At 43.1% G+C, this 20891-nt stretch overlaps 1 protein-coding gene across 1 annotated transcript in view; it reads left to right on the top strand.

Annotated features, from left to right (window-relative positions):
* The window catches only part of OPRL1 (opioid related nociceptin receptor 1), a 205432-nt gene extending 187210 nt beyond the window's left edge, over nt 1-18222 (top strand). Inside the window, exon 3 of the mRNA XM_078650431.1 lies at nt 15227-18222. Coding sequence (XP_078506557.1) covers nt 15227-15750 — 524 coding nt within the window. The 3' untranslated portion in view covers nt 15751-18222. The remainder of the gene's footprint in view (nt 1-15226) is intronic.
* Nucleotides 18223-20891: the final 2669 nt, after the last annotated feature.

Raw genomic sequence — 20891 nt, 5'->3', positions numbered from 1 at the left:
GAAGTTTTTTTTTTTTACCAGTGGCAACTCCATCTTGTATTTTTTTTCACACTCTTTTTCCTCCTACAATGTCTGAAGTTATTGCCTTGGTCTCCTCTCACTTGGACTTTTTCACAGGATTTTTTGGGTCTGCCCTCTTTTATTTTGAATATAAACTGCACATATTTAAACTACTGGAACTAGACTTCTTCTTGAATTGAAGAAATTGGATCCTGTGTCACCAGCTGTGTACAAAGTTCTCTGGTCACCAGGTCAGAAGAGAGTACGTTCATGGCACTTTATCTCAACCATAGAGAATTGTACAGCACAAGCTTAGCCTTTTGACAACAGAAAGTCTCTAACTGTGGCCTGAGTCAACCATTCCACTCTCCTGTTTCCCTTATGCTATCCGTGCCACAATTGAAGTTGGCTAGAGTTGATAAAGTTCTTTCAGAGTCTAGGCTGCAAAACTAGGGACCATGCTTCCTCAGATGATTAAACGTAAACTCATAAATGATCAATACTGCATGTAATTTCCCAGCAAAATCAATTATTTTCTTTCTACAAGGATTAGTCTTTGTTCATACACCCCTGCACTTACTACTTACTTATTCTTTAATTCAAAATCTGACATCACCCTAGGAGTCAACACATAATCTAAAGTTATAGACTCTACTTTCCATTACTTACAGTTCAGAAGTATTAAATGAAAAAATGGATGACTATTGCACAATTGAAAAGGCCCAACATTATCTGTTTTCTGTTACACACAGTGCTCCAGTGATCCAGTGCAGCTGCTTTGTATATTATTTGATTTAGCAGAAACTGCCATAATTCATTCTCATTGCACATGACCCCAATTTCATGTCAACATGTTTCGACCATTTATTCTATTTAACCAACCTTTTCCGGATGACAAGGACGTAATTAGAAATCATTTGTTATTGCCTTATCATACTTGCTTTACTTAAGTATGTTTTTTATACTGTCCCAACGGATCAATCTAGTGTTAGATTGTGGAAGGAGTCCTAATGTTTTTTAGGATAAATGGCTTGCTGGTAGATGGAAACAGATGAGTTAATCTTAAAAATGCCCTGTGGTACTAATACTGCAGTCCATTCTCTTGTGCGATATATTAGCAGCAATTTTATGCACAGTTCACATTTTTTACATTTAGCTTTTTCAAATAATGAATAATTCATAGACATATTAGAGAGCATAGGCTCAGGATAGCAATCTTTTCAGTTTATATTCCTCTGGGTTTGTGTGTGCCATGATTTAACAAGAACAACAAACAGTCATAAATGAAAACATATACAGTCCTTAAGACATCGCAGTTTAACCCCTTCGATGCTGGTGACGGAACCGTTCCGTCATGAGTCACGGCTGAGCTGTGCTGATGATGGAACGGTTCCGTCACGACCGCGCCCTGTTCTGGAATGTCCAGCACAGGGGCGGAATCGGCACCACGGTCAAGGTGTTAATAAGTAAGAATTTTGGGGCATATTATCAAGGGGGTTTATCTCGACTTTTTTGGCTTTAAAAGCCAAGAAAGCGGAGATAAAATTATCTCCCTATTACCTAGCTGTCGCTAACACCAGTTAGCGACAGCTAGTAGGAGATCGCGACCATCTTGGGCCCCGCTTTGCATGTCAGTGAAATGTATCACTAATGACATGCAAAGTGGGCGTGCCAAGATGTTAGCGACTGGAAACAGTCGCTAACATCGCTATCTCCTATTACCAACTTTTGGAGATATTCGCGCTAAGCGCAAATATCTCCAAAAGCTAACACCTGCCCCATAGCAGTTCTTAGCCATGTTATCCAATGGTAGGTGGATAACATGGCTAAGAGCATTAGCTCGGTAATGCATGAATATCGCTGACTTTTCGGCGATATTCATGTATTTCGGCTGATTTTTATCGCTTAGGAGATAAACCTTGATAATAGCAAGGTTCCTAAGCGATAAAAATCGCCGCAGCTCGGCGATAAAAATATTGCCGCTAAGCCAACATAGCGATAATTATCGCTAGTTGTTGGTAATATGCCACTCTGCTTTTACATAGTTCGCCAGTCTCTTTTACTGAGTTTCCAAAGTGCATTGATAATACCCTCTGGGTGAATCTGCACTATACAAGTACAAAGTAACATAACACGTTACAACACAATATAACATAATATATAATAAAACATAACATTTAATAGATACAGTGCTTATGGAGCAGGCTGATAAAATCTCATTTCAGAAGCAACTTGTAATTGCTAGGGATGATGAAACACACAATCTGCTGATGTGAACATGAGTCACTGGCATTTTGTAAGATTCGACAGAAAATACATTATGTAAGTTATGTTAATATGCAAATGCAGTTCTTAAAATCACTTCACAGTGCTTGGACTTTACTAGTTTCATTAGAATAATTTGAGGACCCTGAAGCACACAATTGATAATAGATAATAGATAAAAGACCCCTCTTGGCACCTGCAGCAGATTATGCTGGCAGTCATGCACAATGTCTTGCAAATCTTAGAATGGGACATGCAGTCCGGTGATTGATGGCTAATATAAACTAGTGTTCCTAATAGCAGTCCAGACATATAATTCTGTTACACAAAAATGGATTATGCACAAGCGTAATCCTATTTTGTTACCAGTGATTTACTGGCTGGTTAGGTCTGCAGCATGCATTATATTGTGTATGATAATACAGTGCATACCAAATACATTTGTCTCCAATTAGGTGCATTGCCATGGTGTCTTTCCCATGTACGATGCCTTGGAGCAGGCTGTGTGTTGCCTGGAGCATAGAACAGTCTCCAAGCACAATAAAGTATATTTTTAATTCAGTTCAGTGCTTCTGCATATTACCTGCATTTGTTCTCTTTCTACATCCTGGAGTCTGGGCATATTGTCTGGTGTAGACCTCACTTCACAGAAAAATGTTTCTCGCATTCAGTACATTGAGATAGTGTCTCTGCTATGTGTGGTATTCTCTCTTTCTCCTTCTACAGTACATGCTTGTTGTCTGGTGTGTAGACAAGTTGTGAAATCCTGAACCATTCTGGGTGTTTTTTTTAAGTCTGCCAGCGTTTGGAACCACAGAGGTGGTGGAATTTGAAAGGGGCATGGCTCGCGGGTTGCTGGGCGGGTGCACGGGGATCACGTTGGGGGGGCAGTCGCAGGGTGATCGCGGGAATGGGAGGGCGGTTGCATGGGGGATAAATTATATAAAATGAATAAATAAATACACGTACCTTGGCGCCGGACGGGCCCGACATCTCTGCTCCTGCTCTCCTCAAGGAACAGGAAGCATGCCCCACTAACCAATCACAACGATGTAGTGCAGCAGGATGTATGACGTTATAACGCATACTATTACTCCGCAGACCATTACAACGCGACTTTTACTCCGCATACCGTTACAACGCATAGCGCCTTGGGGCGCTGGATAGTGGTAAGTATAATTTACTATTCTAACTCCAGTCCCCGTGGACCCTAGGGAAGGTGTTGGATAGTAAATTATACTTATTCCCTATCCTAGAGCGCCCCCCAGCGCAATGCGTTGTAATGGTATGCGGAGTCAAAGTCGCGTTGTAATGGTAGTGCGGAGTAAAAGATCCGTTGTAACGGGTGTATACCAGTGCAGCATTGTGATTGGCGAGCACCCAGGATCCCCTGACCAGCGTTGTGATTGGTTTTGAGCATCCTGGTTTGACGCTCAGCCATGGAATGAGGGGCAGCTTGCATGGAGAAAGGGAACGGGCACATGACTGGTTTGGGCGCCCCGAGAGGACTGACCAAACAGTCATTGTGCACTTGAGTGGGCAAACCTCTCCGCCCCTGCCCTGCTCAAAGAGCAGAGCAGCCCCGCTCACCAAGCAACAGGATGAGGAACTAAAATGCTAATAACGCAAATTTATTATCATTTTAGGTTTCTGCTTCCCACTGCTTAAAAGCAGTGGGGCGAGGATCCTCTGCGGTGACGCTCCTCCGCTATAACGGAGGAGCTGCCCCTGAAAGCATCAGGGGCCAGACCTACAAGGAGAATGTCCCCACTGCTGTAAAGGGCGGCAGGTGCAGAGCCTTAAGCATTCTACTTTGGCTGCCACTCACAGTAACGTCTCGTTCGCGACATCTGGAAGAGGAGAAGAGAGATGACAAGCTGCCAGGACGTGACGCTTGTGTTTCACAACTTCCACTCAGTCACAATTCCCTGTAGCCTGATGTCACAACTATGTGTTCCTTATTTTTCTGTCTTGTCTTCTGTAGGGTGATTCAGTCAAGCATAGGGTGTCAGACCCAGCGCCAGACTGGCCGTAGCGAGCCTCCGCTTTTGGTCCAGGAAGCTAGAAGGGTGGGGGCTGGTTTTGGAATGGTGGGGCCAGTTTTGGACTGGAGCCACTCCTAGGAGCCCTCAGCCAAAACACCCTACAGAGGTGCCATCAAGGCGCATCACAAACAGATCCGGAAGTCGAGGTCCACACACTTTGTGAATAAAAAAAAACAGTAGCAACCGCACTAAAACAATTTGTTCTCTTCTTAGGGAAAGGGCATGATGAAACCCTCATTAACAGCAGAGCTCATTATTTCCACTAACATCCAATGTGAGGAACTGGCCAAGTATTTCTTTGGGGAAAGTAGAATGTATTAACAATAACTTTGGTCCAGATAGCAAGGATCCATACTCACACTCTATGCCGTCCTCTAGACACACTTCTCCATCCCTCCTCTCCTTCCCCCATGTCCTTTGAAGATCTTCTAACTCTATGTAACAAGGTAAAGTTGTGTTCCCCTGACGACCCTCTCAGACCCGACCTATTCCTAAAGTTTCAGGACTGTCTGCGTCCTGGGTGTTTGGAGCTGATAAATTTGTCTTTGTCATCAGCACTTACTACCAGTCATGCGGAAACACGCAAACGTTATTCCACTGTTAAATAAACCTGTTCTGGATAATGCCAAAACTCCAAAAAAGAGAGAGTTCCCCAGATAAACCAGAAAGGACTGGGTAATACAAGTAGAAAACAAAGAATTTTCCTTTCTATTTTGCTCAATTGAATTCAAATAAATCCCACCATAATATGTTAATGACCATCCTAAATTTGAACCATTTATATCAACACAAGTAGGTTCATGTTCTTCTCTTTATTTTAAAAACTTTGTCAGACCTCTGCATCAGGGTCTGCCGCTCTAACCATTGAGCCACACTTCTCCATAATCAATGCTACCCTAACTAAGTTTTTGGAATCCGACTAAATTCTGGATTCCTCCCGAAATGGTTTCAGACCCCAAAATAGTTCGGAATCTGCTCTGCTGGCGGTCACGGAGCTCTTACATGTCTCACTTGATGACGGCAGATCTTCTGCGCTGATTTCGTTTGATTTAAATGCAGTATTCGATACTGTTTCTCATAAGATCCTGCAGCACCGACTGAAGGAGATAGGTATTGATGGTAAAGCTCTCACCTGGCTCCCCTCCTTCCTATCTGACATATCCTTTCAAGTCATCTCCCCTCCCTACCATTCCCAGACTCGAATGCTATGCTTTGGGGTCCCTCAGGGCTCTGCATTGAATCCCACTCTGTTTAACATTTACATCCTCCCATTGGCTCTGGTTACCTAATCTTGCAACATCATGCTGGTATCCTATGCTGACAATACGCAGCTAGTGTTTTCCTCTCCAATGACCCCTACCAAATTTCAAGTAGACGTGGCTGTCATCTCTGAGTGGATGGTGGACAACTGCCTCCAGTTAAATTCAAATGAATCAGAAATTCTTCTCTTGGAGAGAGCTACTAATCTACAGGGCAACCACTGGTGGCCTCCCTGGCAAGGACCACCGTCGCAGCCCAAAACGGCTGTTAACCCCCTGGCTGCGGCCGGAATTCTGCGCCTGTGCGGCACATTCCGATCAGGGGCGTGGTCATGAGCACACGCCCACCGTAAGCTGATGACGACCGGGCAGCCGCGGGCCGTGGAGGGAGTTACGGTGGGGCAGGGAGGCGGGGAGGGGGAGGGGCAGGGTGGAGAGAGCTAAAAACTGGCACCTGGATAATTACAGGTAAGTAAACAATTTAATTAATAAAACGAATTTCATAGCGCGCACTGCATCGCATTTTGCAATGCAGGGCGCGCTACGAAATTCGTTTTATTATTGAAATTGTTTACTTACCTGTAATTATCCATATGCCGGTTTTTAGCCCTCTCCACCCTGCCCCTCCCCCTCCCCGCCTCCCTGCCCCACCGTAACTCCCTCCACGGCCCACGGCTGCGACCGGGAGACGTCATCAGCACTGAAGGGGTTAAGAACCTGGGAGTCGGGGTAGACAGTGCCCTGTCCTTTGAAGCTCATGTGAAATTAGTAGCAGGCACCTGTTTCTGACACCTATGTGGTATAAAGCCCATTCTGGCACTCTTTGACTCCCATGTGCATCAGATGATTATCCAGGCCACCATACTGTCTAGGCTGGATTACTGCAAAGCACTGCTCCTTGTGTCCAATAAGACAGTGATTAAAAAGGCTCCAGCTAGCCCAGAATGCTGCAGCGCTGCTCCTTTTTGCTCTTCAGGAGCAGTGTTCAATCTTTGGTTTTATCCGCCGGCTACATTGGCTTCCAGTGGAGCAGAGAATCCTCTTTAAGGCTCTCTCACAAAATCCTCACAGGCTTTGATCCTCCCATTTTAGCTAATTTGCTCCACCCCTATGTCCCCTCTAGTCCTTTGCGCTCTGCTGAGCGCCACTTAGCCTTCGTGCCCCGGGTGAGAAGAGCAAGAGCCGGAGGGCATTCCTTCCATGCGAAAGCTCCCACCCTCTGGAACACTCTGCATATATCTATCAGGTGCACCCAGGATCACTGGGCCTTCAGAAGGGCCGTGAAGACCTGGCTATTTTCTGTCTAATCTCTGTCTCCCCTGCTGTTATTGTCTTCTCCGAAACTAGCACTGGGACGCCCCGTTGCTGGACATGATGCCCGGTGTGTACAGTAAAATACACCTTCACATTGAAGCCTTTTTCTCCTTCAGTTCATTACTAACCTGAGATTGCAACATGTGTCTACATTCTGAGGATGTTCTCTTGTGGTTAGAGTAAGAGGTACCTACACCCAGAAACCTTTCTTTCACTCAGGTACTGGCATGGTTTCTCTGCCTTGTGCAGTCTATTGTCTGGGCCTTTTGTCGTGTCTGTATAATAAGACTTTCCATTACAAGGAAGCTTTTCTTTCACTCAGTAACACAATAGTATCATTCCCCTAAGGGTTTTGCTTTCTATAGCCTGCATGTGTTCTGTGTTTTAGAGAAAGATATCTATTTGTAATAATGCTTTCCTCTCATTTCAAATGTAAATAAATTATTCCTCAGGTCTGATATTTTGACTATTCAACATCTCTTTTGGTTGAGATTTTGGAATATGACCTCAAAGGAGACTTCTTTTCTAGAAGTACCCCGCATAGGCTCAAATGTTAATGGTGAAAAGAAGCAAGATGGGAGACTCACTACTCCTAACAGGGATTACAGACCTGCGAACTCACACGGTGCCACTGTATGTCACACGATTTAAGCTCTCTTCACGCGGTCACCCAGTGAGGAGCTGAAATCATACCGTGGCAGGGAAGACAAACTGCAACCCACTACACATAGCGCCTTTCCAGCTCGTCTTTTGTGGCTGTGAGCACCCAATGTCTATTAAGAGGCGTGAAAACACCCCAAGGCATTGGAGACTGCCTCAATGTCCATTCTGATTTTTTTGGGGGGCTTGGGGGACTTGGTGAGGGACAGAGTGCCTCTTAGGTAACCCCTGGAATTAGGACACCCCCCTCCAATGCCTTGTGAAATACATTTGTAAATTTGCAGGTATGGTATTACTTACATAGAGACAGGAAAACATGCTGTCATTTTAGGAACACTTCCACTCTGTGACTACAGATGTAAGGTCTTCTTGGAAAACCTAATATAAGGCATGACAACACAAACTAATTAGATTGATAAGTTGAAAAAGCCACAACTACAATATTGCTTCAATACCGAAGGGACAACCAGATAGCCAGCTAAAACGATTTCCAGAAAACAAATAAATTGTTATCACATGAGAACTCACATAAGCAAGGGATTGAACAGTGGTTGCTAGGTAATAGAGATAGAAAAAACACGACTTTTAGGAACATAAAAGTATTGCTTTTGAGGTAATATTCCAACATCCACACAGCAAATGAGTGATTTGGTTATAATGGATTACAGTGTGCAACAAAACAATAAAATGGGCCCGATCTCATTACATGTTACAGAATTTGAAAAAAAAAAACATCCAAGTATATTGAAACATTCTTCTGAAAAAGGTGACATACAAGTGTGTGCAATAAGCTTTCTTTGCAGAGGATGCATTGAAAACAACACAGGCTTTTTCTGAGAGACCATTATAATGCTGTTTATTGGCATAATGTGCCCAGAACAATTGATAAATATTGCCCACAAGGTGTTAGCAGGGAATGGACCAGCGGTCAACCATTCCATTGTCCAGCCTTACCTGGCGAATAGACGGCAGCGCTCAGATAATCTGCATCTGGCCGTCGTCCCCAGGATTAAGAAGGCCAGAATTGGCGGTCGCCTACTCTCTTATAATGCCGCTAGGATATGGAACACCCTCCCTCTCCGCCTACGGAGGGAACCCAGCCATCTGGCCTTTTCGGAAACTGTTAAAAACTTGGCTCTTCCCTTACGTGTTATGATGTTCTCTCCGTTGCTGCCTGAGCACTGGGATGCCCAGTGGTAGCTACGCGCTTAATAAATGCTGTTTTCATTTCATTTTAATTTCTGATACATAAGTCCTCATCTTTACAATATTAACCCTCTGAAACATAATTTCCCATTATATATTGAATCCTTCTGGATACTCCTCAACTAATAGTGTCAACGGATGATATTACTGACAGTCACACTTTTTGGTGGGTGACAAAAGCAGGTATCAGACAGTCCTAGATTTGCTTCCTAAGGTGCATCAGCTTTCCTTATTTTGGTGGTTCTTGAGATTTCAGTGTTGCTTCTCTCAAATAATAATGAGCCGTCATGCTTGATCTCTAGGTGTCTGGTAGATAGCTGCCACCAACATTTGAAGCTCAATGGAGTCCAAAAACCCAACAAAATATGCTGACTCTTGTCTGACAGTGTGATGCAATTTGTGTCTTGATTATTATATTGGAAGTGGTGGTATCCAATCCCTTCCCAACCAGGTGATGGTGAGGCTATTGGTTACATTCTTAGGGCCATATTATCAAGAACGGCGCAAACATTATCGCTGCTTTAACAGCAGGAAACTACCGCTAAAGCGTCGATAAGTGGCTTTATAATATGCCCTAGAGAATTCCAATAGAAGCCCAGGTTTGATATCCTTGACAGCAGAACCTGGGTGCCTATTGGAATTCTCCGGGGCATATTATCAAGCCCCTTATCGCCGCTTTGGCGGCAGTTTCCTGCCGCTAAAGCGGCGATAATGTTTGCGCTGTTCTTGATAATATGGCCCCAAGGGTGGTAAGAAGTTGCAGCTGGTGAGGAAATCTTGCCTCATGCCACGATTAATATTGTGTATATACTCAATTAATATAAACAGGAAGGCCCTGCATTAAATACACTTTGAAGGAAGTAGTTAATTTTATTCTGCTTAATCGAACTGGGCAAAACAGTTCTCGAGGAAGACTGTTTTCAGCGAAAAAAACTTGCAAATAATTGAGCCTTTTGAATAACACGCTCAGAAAATGTTAACGTTGCAAAGAAAGGTCTGCATACATATTCAGTTTCGATTAGGGGAAATTATATTTCAATGTGGTGAGAATAACCTGCAAAGCACTGAAAAATAAGGGTGAAGATAACACTTTGCAAAATTCAATCAATTTAAAGTGGAGATTGAGGAAAATAGTTTGGTTTTCTAACGAAAAGTACTTCGCTAAGTTTCAATCTCCAAGAAATACAGTTAAATAATTATGTGAATAACTGACAAAAAAAATGAGAATAATTATTAGAAAATTGTCACAAGGTTCCTCTAAAATGGACACAAACAAGTAAAAATGCTCAGAGGATTATTTTGAAAAGTAAAACCCAGTGTTTTTCGAAAATAAACAATGATTTCTTGGGGGGGGGGGGAAATGTAGAGACATAAACAAAGTTGATTGAAAAGTAGGCAGAGAAGTATTTAGGGAAAATTCTTGCATCTTTATTTCGAGAGCAAACAAAGAATTAATTACCTTTGAAAAAAATGTGTGGAATGGTCTTTGAAAAATATGCGACATTGCCACATTATTAAAAGCGTAAGATCTTCGTAGCATGCAATAATCTTTGGTATACAATACGAACACGCATACATCACCCTGCAAGAAAAACACAGATAAAATAATAGTTGTATGTTGTTGATAAAAATCTAATAACAATAAAGTTTGTTTTATTTTCAAAAATGCAGAAATTGGCGCAGAACCTGAAGTGGTGTCAGTGCTGAATTTGGAACTGAAAGGCACCATTTGTAATTCAAGCAGACTTGATCTTGCCCCTCCCAAACCACCCCTACCTGCTCACCCCAACTTGCATTCCCACACAAAGCAAGAGTTCTGGAGCAGACTGAGCTGAGCACATCGAGACCAAGGAAGACTTACTGCTAGATTCATCAAAGACCCGTTTTGCGAGTCTTTAATAGCGATTCATAAGGAATCGCTATTAGGGACTTGCAAAACGGGATTCATGTAGGAATTGCAAAAAATATTGCGATTCCTACATGTTCCTTATTTGCGATTAGCAAATTGCTAATCGCAAATAAGGAATAACTCCCCATGCATTCCTATGGGCCTACAGGCCCATAGGAATGGGAAACAACCTTTACAACGCAACTTTTACAACGCACTACCATTACAACGAAACTTTTACAACGCAAAAACTTTTACAACGCATACCATTACAACGCATGTTTTTACAACGCAAGTACCTTTACAACGCATACCATTACAACGTAAGTATTGGTAAGTATATAATTATATTTAAAATTTTATTTTGTTTGGGTTTTTTTAAGGGGTATTTTTAGGGTTCAGGGTCAGTTTTTAGTTTTTGGGTAAAGGGGTATTTTTAGGGTTCAGGGTCAGTTTTCAGTTTTTGGGTAAAGGGGTATTTTTAGGGTTCAGGGTCAGTTTTCAGTTTTTGGGTAAAGGGGTATTTTTAGGGTTCAGGGTCAGTTTTCAGTTTTTGGGTAAAGGGGTATTTTTAAGGTTCAGGGTCAGTTTTCAGTTTTTGGGTAAAGGGGTATTTTTAGGGTTCGGGGTCAGTTTTCAGTTTTTGGGTAAAGGGGTATTTTTAGGGTTCAGGGTCAGTTTTCAGTTTTTGGGTAAAGGGGTATTTTTATGGTTCAGGGTCAGTTTTCAGTTTTTGGGTAAAGGGGTATTTTTAGGGTTCAGGGTCAGTTTTCAGCTTTTGGGTAAAGGGGTATTTTTAGGGTTCAGGGCCAGTTTTCAGTTTTTGGGTAAAGGGGTATTTTTAGGGTTCAGAGTCAGTTTTCAGTTTTGGGGTAAAGGGGTATTTTTAGGGTTCAGGGTCAGTTTTGGGTTTTTGGGGTACAGGGGTATTTTTAGGGTTCAGGGACAGTTTTGGGTTTTTGGGGTACAGGGGTATTTTTAGGGTTCAGGGACAGTTTTGGGTTTTTGGGGTACAGGGGTATTTTTAGGGTTCAGGGTTATTTTGGCGTTTTTGGGGTACAGGGGTACAGGGTAAAAAAAAAATTTAAATAAATTAAATTAAATTAAATTATATTAATTACAATTAATTTAAAATAAAAAAAATATTATATACTTACCAATACTTACGTTGTAATGGTATGCGTTGTAAAGGTACTTGCGTTGTAAAAACATGCGTTGTAATGGTATGCGTTGTAAAAGTTTTTGCGTTGTAAAAAATTTGTTGTAACGGTATGCGTTGTAAAAGTATGCGTTGTAACGTCATACATCCATAGGAATGAATGGGGAGTTATTCCTTATTTGCGAGTAGCAATTTGCTAATCGCAAATAAGGATGCGATTTCAAGGATGCAGGGGTGTCCAAAGGACACCCTGTAGCACCCCTGAAATGTGAATTTACACTGATGTTGTGCACACACATGTCCAAAGGACATGTGTGTGTGTAACATGCAACTTAGAAAAATGCATTAAAATGCATTTTTCTAAGTTTTCGCTATTTACCACGAGGTTTGACTTCGTGGTAAATAGCGGTCCTAAATTGCGAATTCACAATTTTTAAATGTTTCATGAATAGCATTTAAGGAATCTCTAATAGAGATTCCTTAAATGCTAATCCTCGCATATTAGCGAATTCTTTATTAGCGATTTTTGCATTTGGGATGAGGAATCCCAAATGCAAAAATTGCACTCGTAAAGGGCCAGATTCTCAGAATCTGGCCCTTTCGCGAGCGCAATTCGCTTGATGAATCTTCGCTGTTAGTGTTTTACAGTCCCTGAAACAGCCTAAAAGAAAAATGAAATATTAGCGAGCAACCTCCTTTCACCCTCATAAATGCAAAACAAGCATCGGCAAAGCCAATAGGTCTCGCAATGACAATGCAGTTTTTTTTTATTTACAAATCCGAGTTGGATTAGTGAATTAAAAAATGTAACTCAATAGTGCCTTGTTGCTGGAGTCTCTAAGATATTTGATTGAGGGGCTCCAGAGAATTCAAACGATAGCATAGCAGCTAAGCTAGCCTTGAGAAGGCCAATACGCTCATCTGCCTCCTTGACCTTGTCGGAGCTGCACTGGCTTCCTATACTTCAAAGAGTTCAATTCAAGTCTCATTGCCTAGTATTCAAGGTTCTGCATGGGTCTGGACATAAACCAATGCAGAATAAATTTGTCTGGTATGTCCTTGCTAGGAGCCTTTGCTCCTCCTCCGCCAAAATGGTGAAGGTACCAAGATTAAAAAAACAAAATCAGGAGGTAGGGCTTTCAGCATCTCTGCTGCATGACTTTGGAATTATCTTCCACTTGAGATGAAACAGCTGGAAGATCTTTTTCAGTTTAGGAAGAGACTGAAGACATGGTTCTATCCTAGAGCATAACTCCACTAAACTGGAGAGACCCCCCACATACCATGAGCCCAGATGAGCACACATAAGACAGCGCCAGGATTCCCGTACGGTGACAGTGCGCTTTATAAGTGACGAATTTATAAATAGAATTTTTTAGGAGGTAGTAACACAGAGGTCTCATGTGGGGGGAACCAACACAAAGGCTGCAGGTGGGGAATGAAGCATAACTGGGGGAGCAACATGGAGGGCGGGGGCAGAAGCAACGTGGAAGGGATAGGTGGGGGAAGCAATATGGAGGGTGGGTAGGAAGCAACATGGGCGATGAAGAGGAATGGGGAGCTTTTACGAGAAGCACACGTGGGTAAACACAATACTGAGGGAGGGGAGACAAGCACACAGGCGAGAGAGCAACAGCAGTACATGAGGCACACATCAGGAAAACACATGCACTCTTGTACAGTGCCTACTGTTCCATTCGACTTGAACCTTAAATGAGCTGCTGCCCGGGAGTAGCATTAAAAACATGTGTAGCTAATGAGTTCAAAGAAATCAATTAAAGGCGTTAAAAGAGGTCGACTCAGAGGGGGACAAGTAGTTTATTCATTTTCCTCCTAAAACCGCCTACTCGTGTACACAGGTTGCTGCAACTCAGTTTACACCCTTATTCTTTCGCTCTTCACCAGATGAGGTACCACACTGCAGTTAGAAAGTCAGGTACATTGATGGACGTGCCACACGCCAGCAACAGAGCCAATGGAGCACGTCTTTCACACAAGTCACCCCCAGTCGGCCATAAATGATAGAAACTTTATTTTTGTAAACTAGCTCGGAAATATTTCTTGCACCAGTAGTTATTTAATTTATCGGAGATCTCTGACAAGTTAACCACTAACTCAAGAATCAAGAAATCAAAAAAATAAAAATGGAATGTGGGCTATTAGGAAACAAACAAAACAAGCGAAAACGAAAGCACGGCATTTTGTCTGTAAATAGTAACCTGATCCACGTGGAATGCAGTTGCCACCCTGCGTGCCGCTGCTTGCTCCAGAGAGCAAAACGCAGTGGGAGTAAACATTACAGAACAGGAGGGACAAGCACCCGCCTTTAGCCATTTGCCTGCTTTCATTATTGAAAGACAAACACAAAAGCCAATCGAAAGTGTAGGGGGAGTCAGATCCACACAAAGTAAACACAAGAAGCCTCGCAGAGCAGCGCATGTGCGCTGCTAGGCTTGACCTATAAAGACCAAAGCCTTCAGAAAAACTAAGATGCAGCACACTGCTATTTAACTAGAGGCACAGAAGTATTGGATATGATTTGTTCTATTTCTAGATGAATTAGTCAGCTGAGAAAAATAGGTTAAAGGGTAAGGAGGTGTATGGTATGTATGGCAGAATTACATAAAATTAAGGGGGTAAGGGTTGGGGAGTTAGAGATTAAAGATTGCCCTGATTCAAAAAATAATATTATTATGCTGTTGTACGTTATGAAACATTATGGGCCTGATTGTGATGTCGGTTGGAAAGCCTCAGATCGCAGGCAGGAGGCTTTACAACAGGCATTGACGGTTTAAATTCCAACCACCTAATTTCAATTTTGGCAGCCGGAATTGAAACCGCACAGTCATTAAGACTGGCTTTCGCCAGTTGGAACCGGAACGTAATCCCCATACCACAGCTTTTCTGCCATAGGGATTACGATGTTGGTTTCCGACAGGCTTTCCATGTCGAGCTTTCCGACATGGAAAGCCTTTCAGAAAGCAACTTTGGGGACTCCTAGCAGTGCCCCCTTCTTCCTGCAGCCTCTGGTTGGGGGCCGAGGGGGGCCCCCTGCTAACGTGGTGCAGGGATTAACAGAAACTCCCATTTCTTTATGGGAGCTTGTGCTACGGCTTGTATATGGTTGCAGCACAAGCTTCTATAGAGAAATGGGAGTGCGGTTGCATTGTAACACTGCGGTCGGGAGCACTGACCGGAGGTCGGTCAGTCCCAAATCTGCAAAGATGTCGGTCGGAGGCAGCTCCAACTGACAACATAATCAGGACCTATTTGTCTAATGGCAATTGCTTTACTTTGAAATGTAATTCATTTTAACATGTTATTGATTTTGTGTAAATAATGTTATTTTCAACATGGAAATGAATACATGATCCTACATTTCTGGGTGTATGCACTGAGCCTTGTGTTTTTTAATTATATTTCCATACAGAGGTGGAGTGCCTAGTGCAAATCCCAGTGCCAGAAGATTACTGGGACCCAGTCTTTGGGATCTGCGTCTTTGTCTTCTCCTTCGTCATTCCTGTCCTCATCATCACCATCTGCTACAGCCTGATGATCCGGCGACTAAAGAACGTGCGTGTCCTCTCGGGCTCCAAGGAGAAGGACCGCAACTTGCGGCGCATCACTCGCCTGGTCCTGGTGGTGGTTGCGGTCTTTGTCATCTGTTGGACCCCCATCCAGATCTTTGTGCTGGTTCAGTGCCTGGGTGCCAAGCCCGACAGCGAGGCCAAGGTGGTGATCCTGCACTTCTGCATTGCGCTAGGCTATGTCAACAGCAGCCTTAACCCTATACTCTATGCCTTTCTGGATGAGAACTTCAAGGCCTGCTTCCGCAAGTTCTGCTTCCCCGCCGCCTTCAGGTCTGAGCTGCAGATGTCCAACCGCATGTGCAGCATTGCCAAGGATGTTGCCTATGCATGCAAGAACTCTGAAGGGACTAACAACCCCGCATGACTAGGCCTGGAACTGCCCATGATGAGTTCAGACCAACAGGGTCCCTCCAACGAGCAAGCTGAGTTGACACAGATTACCGCCCTTTGATACAAGATGGTGCTGCCCATGAGCAGGGGCTAACAACCACTTCAGATGCCAAAGGGGGAGAAGGTTCTTGCCGCTGGCATGCCAAGGTATTGCTTGTGTGCCTCAAGTTGAATCTAGAGTCTAGGAAGGTCACAGTGGCCTTTATCAACTAGCAGGCATGGACTCTTTTAAGGTGTAGCATGCACTTGAAACAGAGTGTTTTTGTGAACATCTATAGGTGAAAGCCTGAACACACCATAACATGGCCTTAACTATGCCATCCCATCTTAAACACAGAGTAAAGGCAGAAACACTTCAAATCGCCTATATCGTACAATTGATATGCCACCCAAGATGCAAAAATGTAAGATATGTAAATACTTAAAATGACTTATTTTAAAGGTCTCTTATTGCAGACATTTGCCAAAGTGACAATGCAGAAGAAAGTACAAAGACTGAAAAATGTTGTCTGGCGATGTGCCTGTCATTTGGACAATAGTAAAGGGGTTCAGGATCGGGCCTGGAGGTTCTCTGAATGGATCATGTTATCTTGAGGGTGTTGGAGGGGGTGACACAGGAGCTACAAACCAATTTTGTTCCCTAGTGTACGACCCAAAAGAGCTTGTGAGACAGCCCGGTAGTTCTCTGCAAGCTCCAATTTAAATAGAGTTGGGGGAATGGAAAACCCCAAGTGTCTGGAGCCTTCAAATCTGCTGACTTGGAAAAGAAGTGGCCTCAAGGTTTTAATTGCACTAATAAGTAAGCAGAATGTGTAGAGTTGTAGGTTCAGGTCTTCAAGAAGGGCATGTGCATAGAAACAAGTTATCTGTTTATTCGGGGTGGGGGAGATGGAGCAAATGTGTGTCTAGGATTGTTGAGTGGATGCAGGAACATACTGGCTGAGGGTGGACAGGCATGGAGAGAGGAGGGACCCTCAAGGGAGAGAGAGAGCAAATTTTTTGCACATATATGGCGGATCCCAACTTAGAGGACCCTCTTCACAGATTGTATATGACATAGTCTGACCCACATGTGTGGCCTGTCTCATGACGTCGTTTTTGAGCGTTTATCCAATGCATGCTTGTAATGGTGTCTTCAGCAGGTGACATTTTCCTAATATGCAGGTGAAGATTAGGTTGTCTTCTTTATACGAGCCGAGGAGGCCTGTTTTCCTACGTACAGTTGGGAGGGCACCAAGTAAAGTCAGTGCAGTCCTATAAAAAGAGTAAGAAGCGGCATTCACAGGGAATGATTCACTGTATAGATAGGATCAGCTCTCTTCTTTAGGGTGCTGAAGAGAGACTGACTCGTTGTGTATATACTGAATGAATGATTATATGCAAGCCTCACTCTCTTGTTACTATAATATAGCATGACCCACATGCCATGGGTCTATATGGGCTTTGCTGGCTTTCCCACACAGAGTGAGAGAGTTGTTTGGGTTAATGTATGTACATAGCAAATATCACCGGGGTGGGCCCGGAGAAATGTTTTACGGGGCCTTCACTTCTGATATTTAATTCAAAACTGGACCCGTGCCAGGACGAACAACACAGAAAATGTACTAATTGACAATGTTTACACCTAGCTTCCCAGTAGCAGGTAGTCTTCACTTCCGGATAGCATGTGGGGATGGTGCATTACTAATTTCATTATACAGTGGGTCCTGGAATGACTCTGCGTTCCCTACATGACGTATCTACAGCCTGTCCAATGCCCCTCCCCACCAAGTATGATGGGGGGGCTATCGGGGCCCTTCGTATAGCCACTGCCATGACGCCCTAGTTTCACATGAAAGCACATGACTCAGAAACATACGGAAGAATGAGGCCGAAGGGTTTGCCAACACGTGAGTGCTTCTCAAAGAGTGCTACAACCGAGTCACACACATTTACACAACAGGCGGACATAGCGATCAAAATGTGAGAGGTGAGTCTCCCTGGTTTTTACCGACTGAGCCACCCCTCAAAATCGAGGCAACCAAATGGACTGTGATGAACTGTGTACTGGATTACAGATTTATTTATGTTTAAGCCTTATTGAACACTCACGACAGCCTCCAGCGCTGCACAGGGCATGGCTGCCTGTTCCACCGCTTTCCCAGAATGCACCTCTACCCCATGCCCTTCTGGCACGGACTGCTTCCTTTCTTCCGCTTGTCTCGTCCTTACCTCAGCTTTTATTGCTGACACGCTTCTTCTGTCAACGCTGTGGCCTTTTTCCGTGTGCAAACATGCAGGTGTGGCGGACACGCAGTCTTTAATGGCCGGTCAGCCGCCGCAGGTTCACCGCCCGCTCCCCATGCCCATCTCAGGCATTGGTTGTGTTTCTTCACTGTCCTCAGGGGATGGCGACAGGGCAAAGAAAGTTGTTCGCAAAGCTGTTGTATTGTTCTGCTTGACATGAATGCAGTTCTTCTAAGAGTTGGATGCTTATGAAATATATCACGATGAACAACTGAACTGTGTCTGAGTCTGTTTTTTCTGCTTAGAAACTTAATGATTTGCCATATCTTGTCTGTTTATTTTTTACTTTTGAAAAAAAAATTCAACAAACCCAGTGCTGTTCATGTAGTATCGGGGTGAAGCTGAAATGACTTGAAGCTGAGACAGGTATGTAGAAAGCGAAGCATTTATTGAACGAAGTCCAATAACAAGAACCCACGGCTAAACAGCATACAAGCAAGACAGCAAAGCCTCAACTGACCACTGCTAGACAACCTAAGTGTGGTATTCTAGTTTATAGAAGGGTTCATGTTAGAATGGTTGTATGTCATGGGAATGTTGGTTAAGGATTCTGTGGAGCGGTTGACTAGGAGATCAGTCGTGCAAGTCTGGTTGTCCTCCTGTGGTTGTTAAGCTGTACTTCAATTTGGAATAAATCCTGTTACCTGGACCTGCGTCTCTCTACTTATTCTCCACATAAATATTGGCGATGTTTGGGATACAGACTTTTACTTTGGAGACAGCGTTCACTCAATATCACTCTACAAACTGCCTTCTAACTTCAAAATAATCGACTTCAGTATTGTGGCACTGATTGTCGGTGTGATTGCCGGAACACCGTTTGGTAACGTTTTTTTTGTGGGTTTTTTTACTATTACACAATGTGACTTTTTTTTTTAACCGAGCGCTTCGTTTTACCTTGCGCTGACGGTTAAAAGAAAAATATTGCCTAAACTTTTTTCTCGCTGTTGTGTACTTGCTTCGGATAATTTTGGAATTTGGTGCCGTTTCTTTCGACCGCATCTTCGAGCGGTATTGAAACGCTCCAGCGAATTATTTGAATTCCTTATGCATGCGCCACTCCGTTTCTCCGAATGCCTTGCATCCTCAAGAATTCTCCGACAGCGTTCTTGTGAGCATTGCCTTCTGGGATTGTGCCTTTGACCTCACGTTGCACACGCAGCGCCCATCTTGGATTTTCATCGGCGTTTCTGTCAAATTCAGCCAGAGTTTCTGACATTACTTCTTTAAGTGTTATAACTCCTTAAGTGAGATAGTTCATCCATATTTTCAAGACGTTATCATTTTTTCAAGCACTATTGTTTCCCTCATTTTCTTCTTTACTCAAGATACAAGGTATTATTTGTATTATTACTATTTTCAACCTATATTCTGTTTGACTTAATTATTAGTTTATAGCCTCAACCATGTCTAACATTTCTGCACCACCACATTTTTTACAAGTTGCTGGAGAACCAAGTATAGAATGGGATTTATGGTTTCCCATGTTTTTAGCTTATGTGGCTGTTTTAGAAAAAGATGGTTGTTCAGCTAAAAGGACACTCGCTTTATTAGACATTGTTTAGGTGGCGCAGGCATAAAGGAGTTTGATAATTTACCTCCTATTGAAGAAGCTTGCGACATGGTTGTTTTTGAAAAGGCTACGAAACAAATGAAAATTCGCTTTGGAAGACAGATTAATACTGTAATGTAAATGGAAATGTAAATGTTGTATACTTGTAAAGCGCGCGGCTACCCCAGCAACGGGGCGTCCCGGCGCTGTATACCGCTGGGGAACCCATCTTGGCTTTTCCTGTGAGATGGTCCCGCTTGGGCATCTCCAAGGTGAAGACAAGCATCCCCAGCACTGAGGGGCCGTAAGTGGAGATTTAGCAAGCTATTGCCCAGAGTTGCTGAGTGGGATCCATGGTTAGAGTAGGCACCGAGGCGAGAATTATTGACCTTGGTTAAAGACCCTGCCGCGTCGGGAATCGAACCCTGGTCCCGGCTCGACCTCTGCTTCCGGGTCTGCCGCCTCTAACCAGTGAGCCACACCACTCCACTTTCAAGTTTTACTCACGGCCCACAAAGTTGAAGAATCTATTGAAGATTATGTATCAGCATTACGTTCTCTAGCTTGTTCGTATGCTTTCAAAACTATTTCTTATGAACAAATACTTAGAGACCAGATAATGATGAAAACTAAAAGTAAAACAATTCAAGAAACACTATGGTTGGGTACAGAATCCACTCTTAGTGCGGTTATCAATATTGCTAAAGGAATCGAACAATCTGAATTGTTTGTGTCTGAAATAAGGAATCAATCTGCTAAAGTACAAAGCACAGAATCAGAGGTTTTGTTGGTAAAGAACCAAACAAGTAATCCTTCTAATCCTAAAAAGGATTATTTTAAAAAGGAGGTGGAAAAAAAACATGTGGATAATAAGACTTTTTTCTAAAGGAACACCATTGTTTGTTATAGATGTGGTAGTCCCAACCATGTAGGTAATTATAAAGGATGTCCTGCATGGGACAAAGTTTGCATGAAGTGTAAGAAAAAGGGACATTTCAGTAATGTATGCCGTTCTTTTCAGAGGGTTAATTATATTTCCCAAGAAGAAGAAGTTTTGCATGGCTTACATTTAATTTTTTCCGTGAATGAATTTGAATGTAAGAAATTTCCCTAATGTTTTATTAACATCAATGGTAAACCAGTTCAATTGATGGTAGATTCATGTTCATGGTACACTATCATTGGGAACAAACTTTTTAATGAGATTTGGGGTGAATGTGAGTTATGCCTTCCTGACGTACAACCGGGAGGGTACTCAGGCCATAGAATAGATCTTG

Source organism: Lissotriton helveticus, chromosome 7 (assembly GCF_964261635.1).
Source record: "Lissotriton helveticus chromosome 7, aLisHel1.1, whole genome shotgun sequence".
Taxonomy (NCBI): Eukaryota; Metazoa; Chordata; class Amphibia; order Caudata; family Salamandridae; genus Lissotriton; species Lissotriton helveticus.
This window is presented reverse-complemented; position numbering and strand designations above follow the sequence as displayed.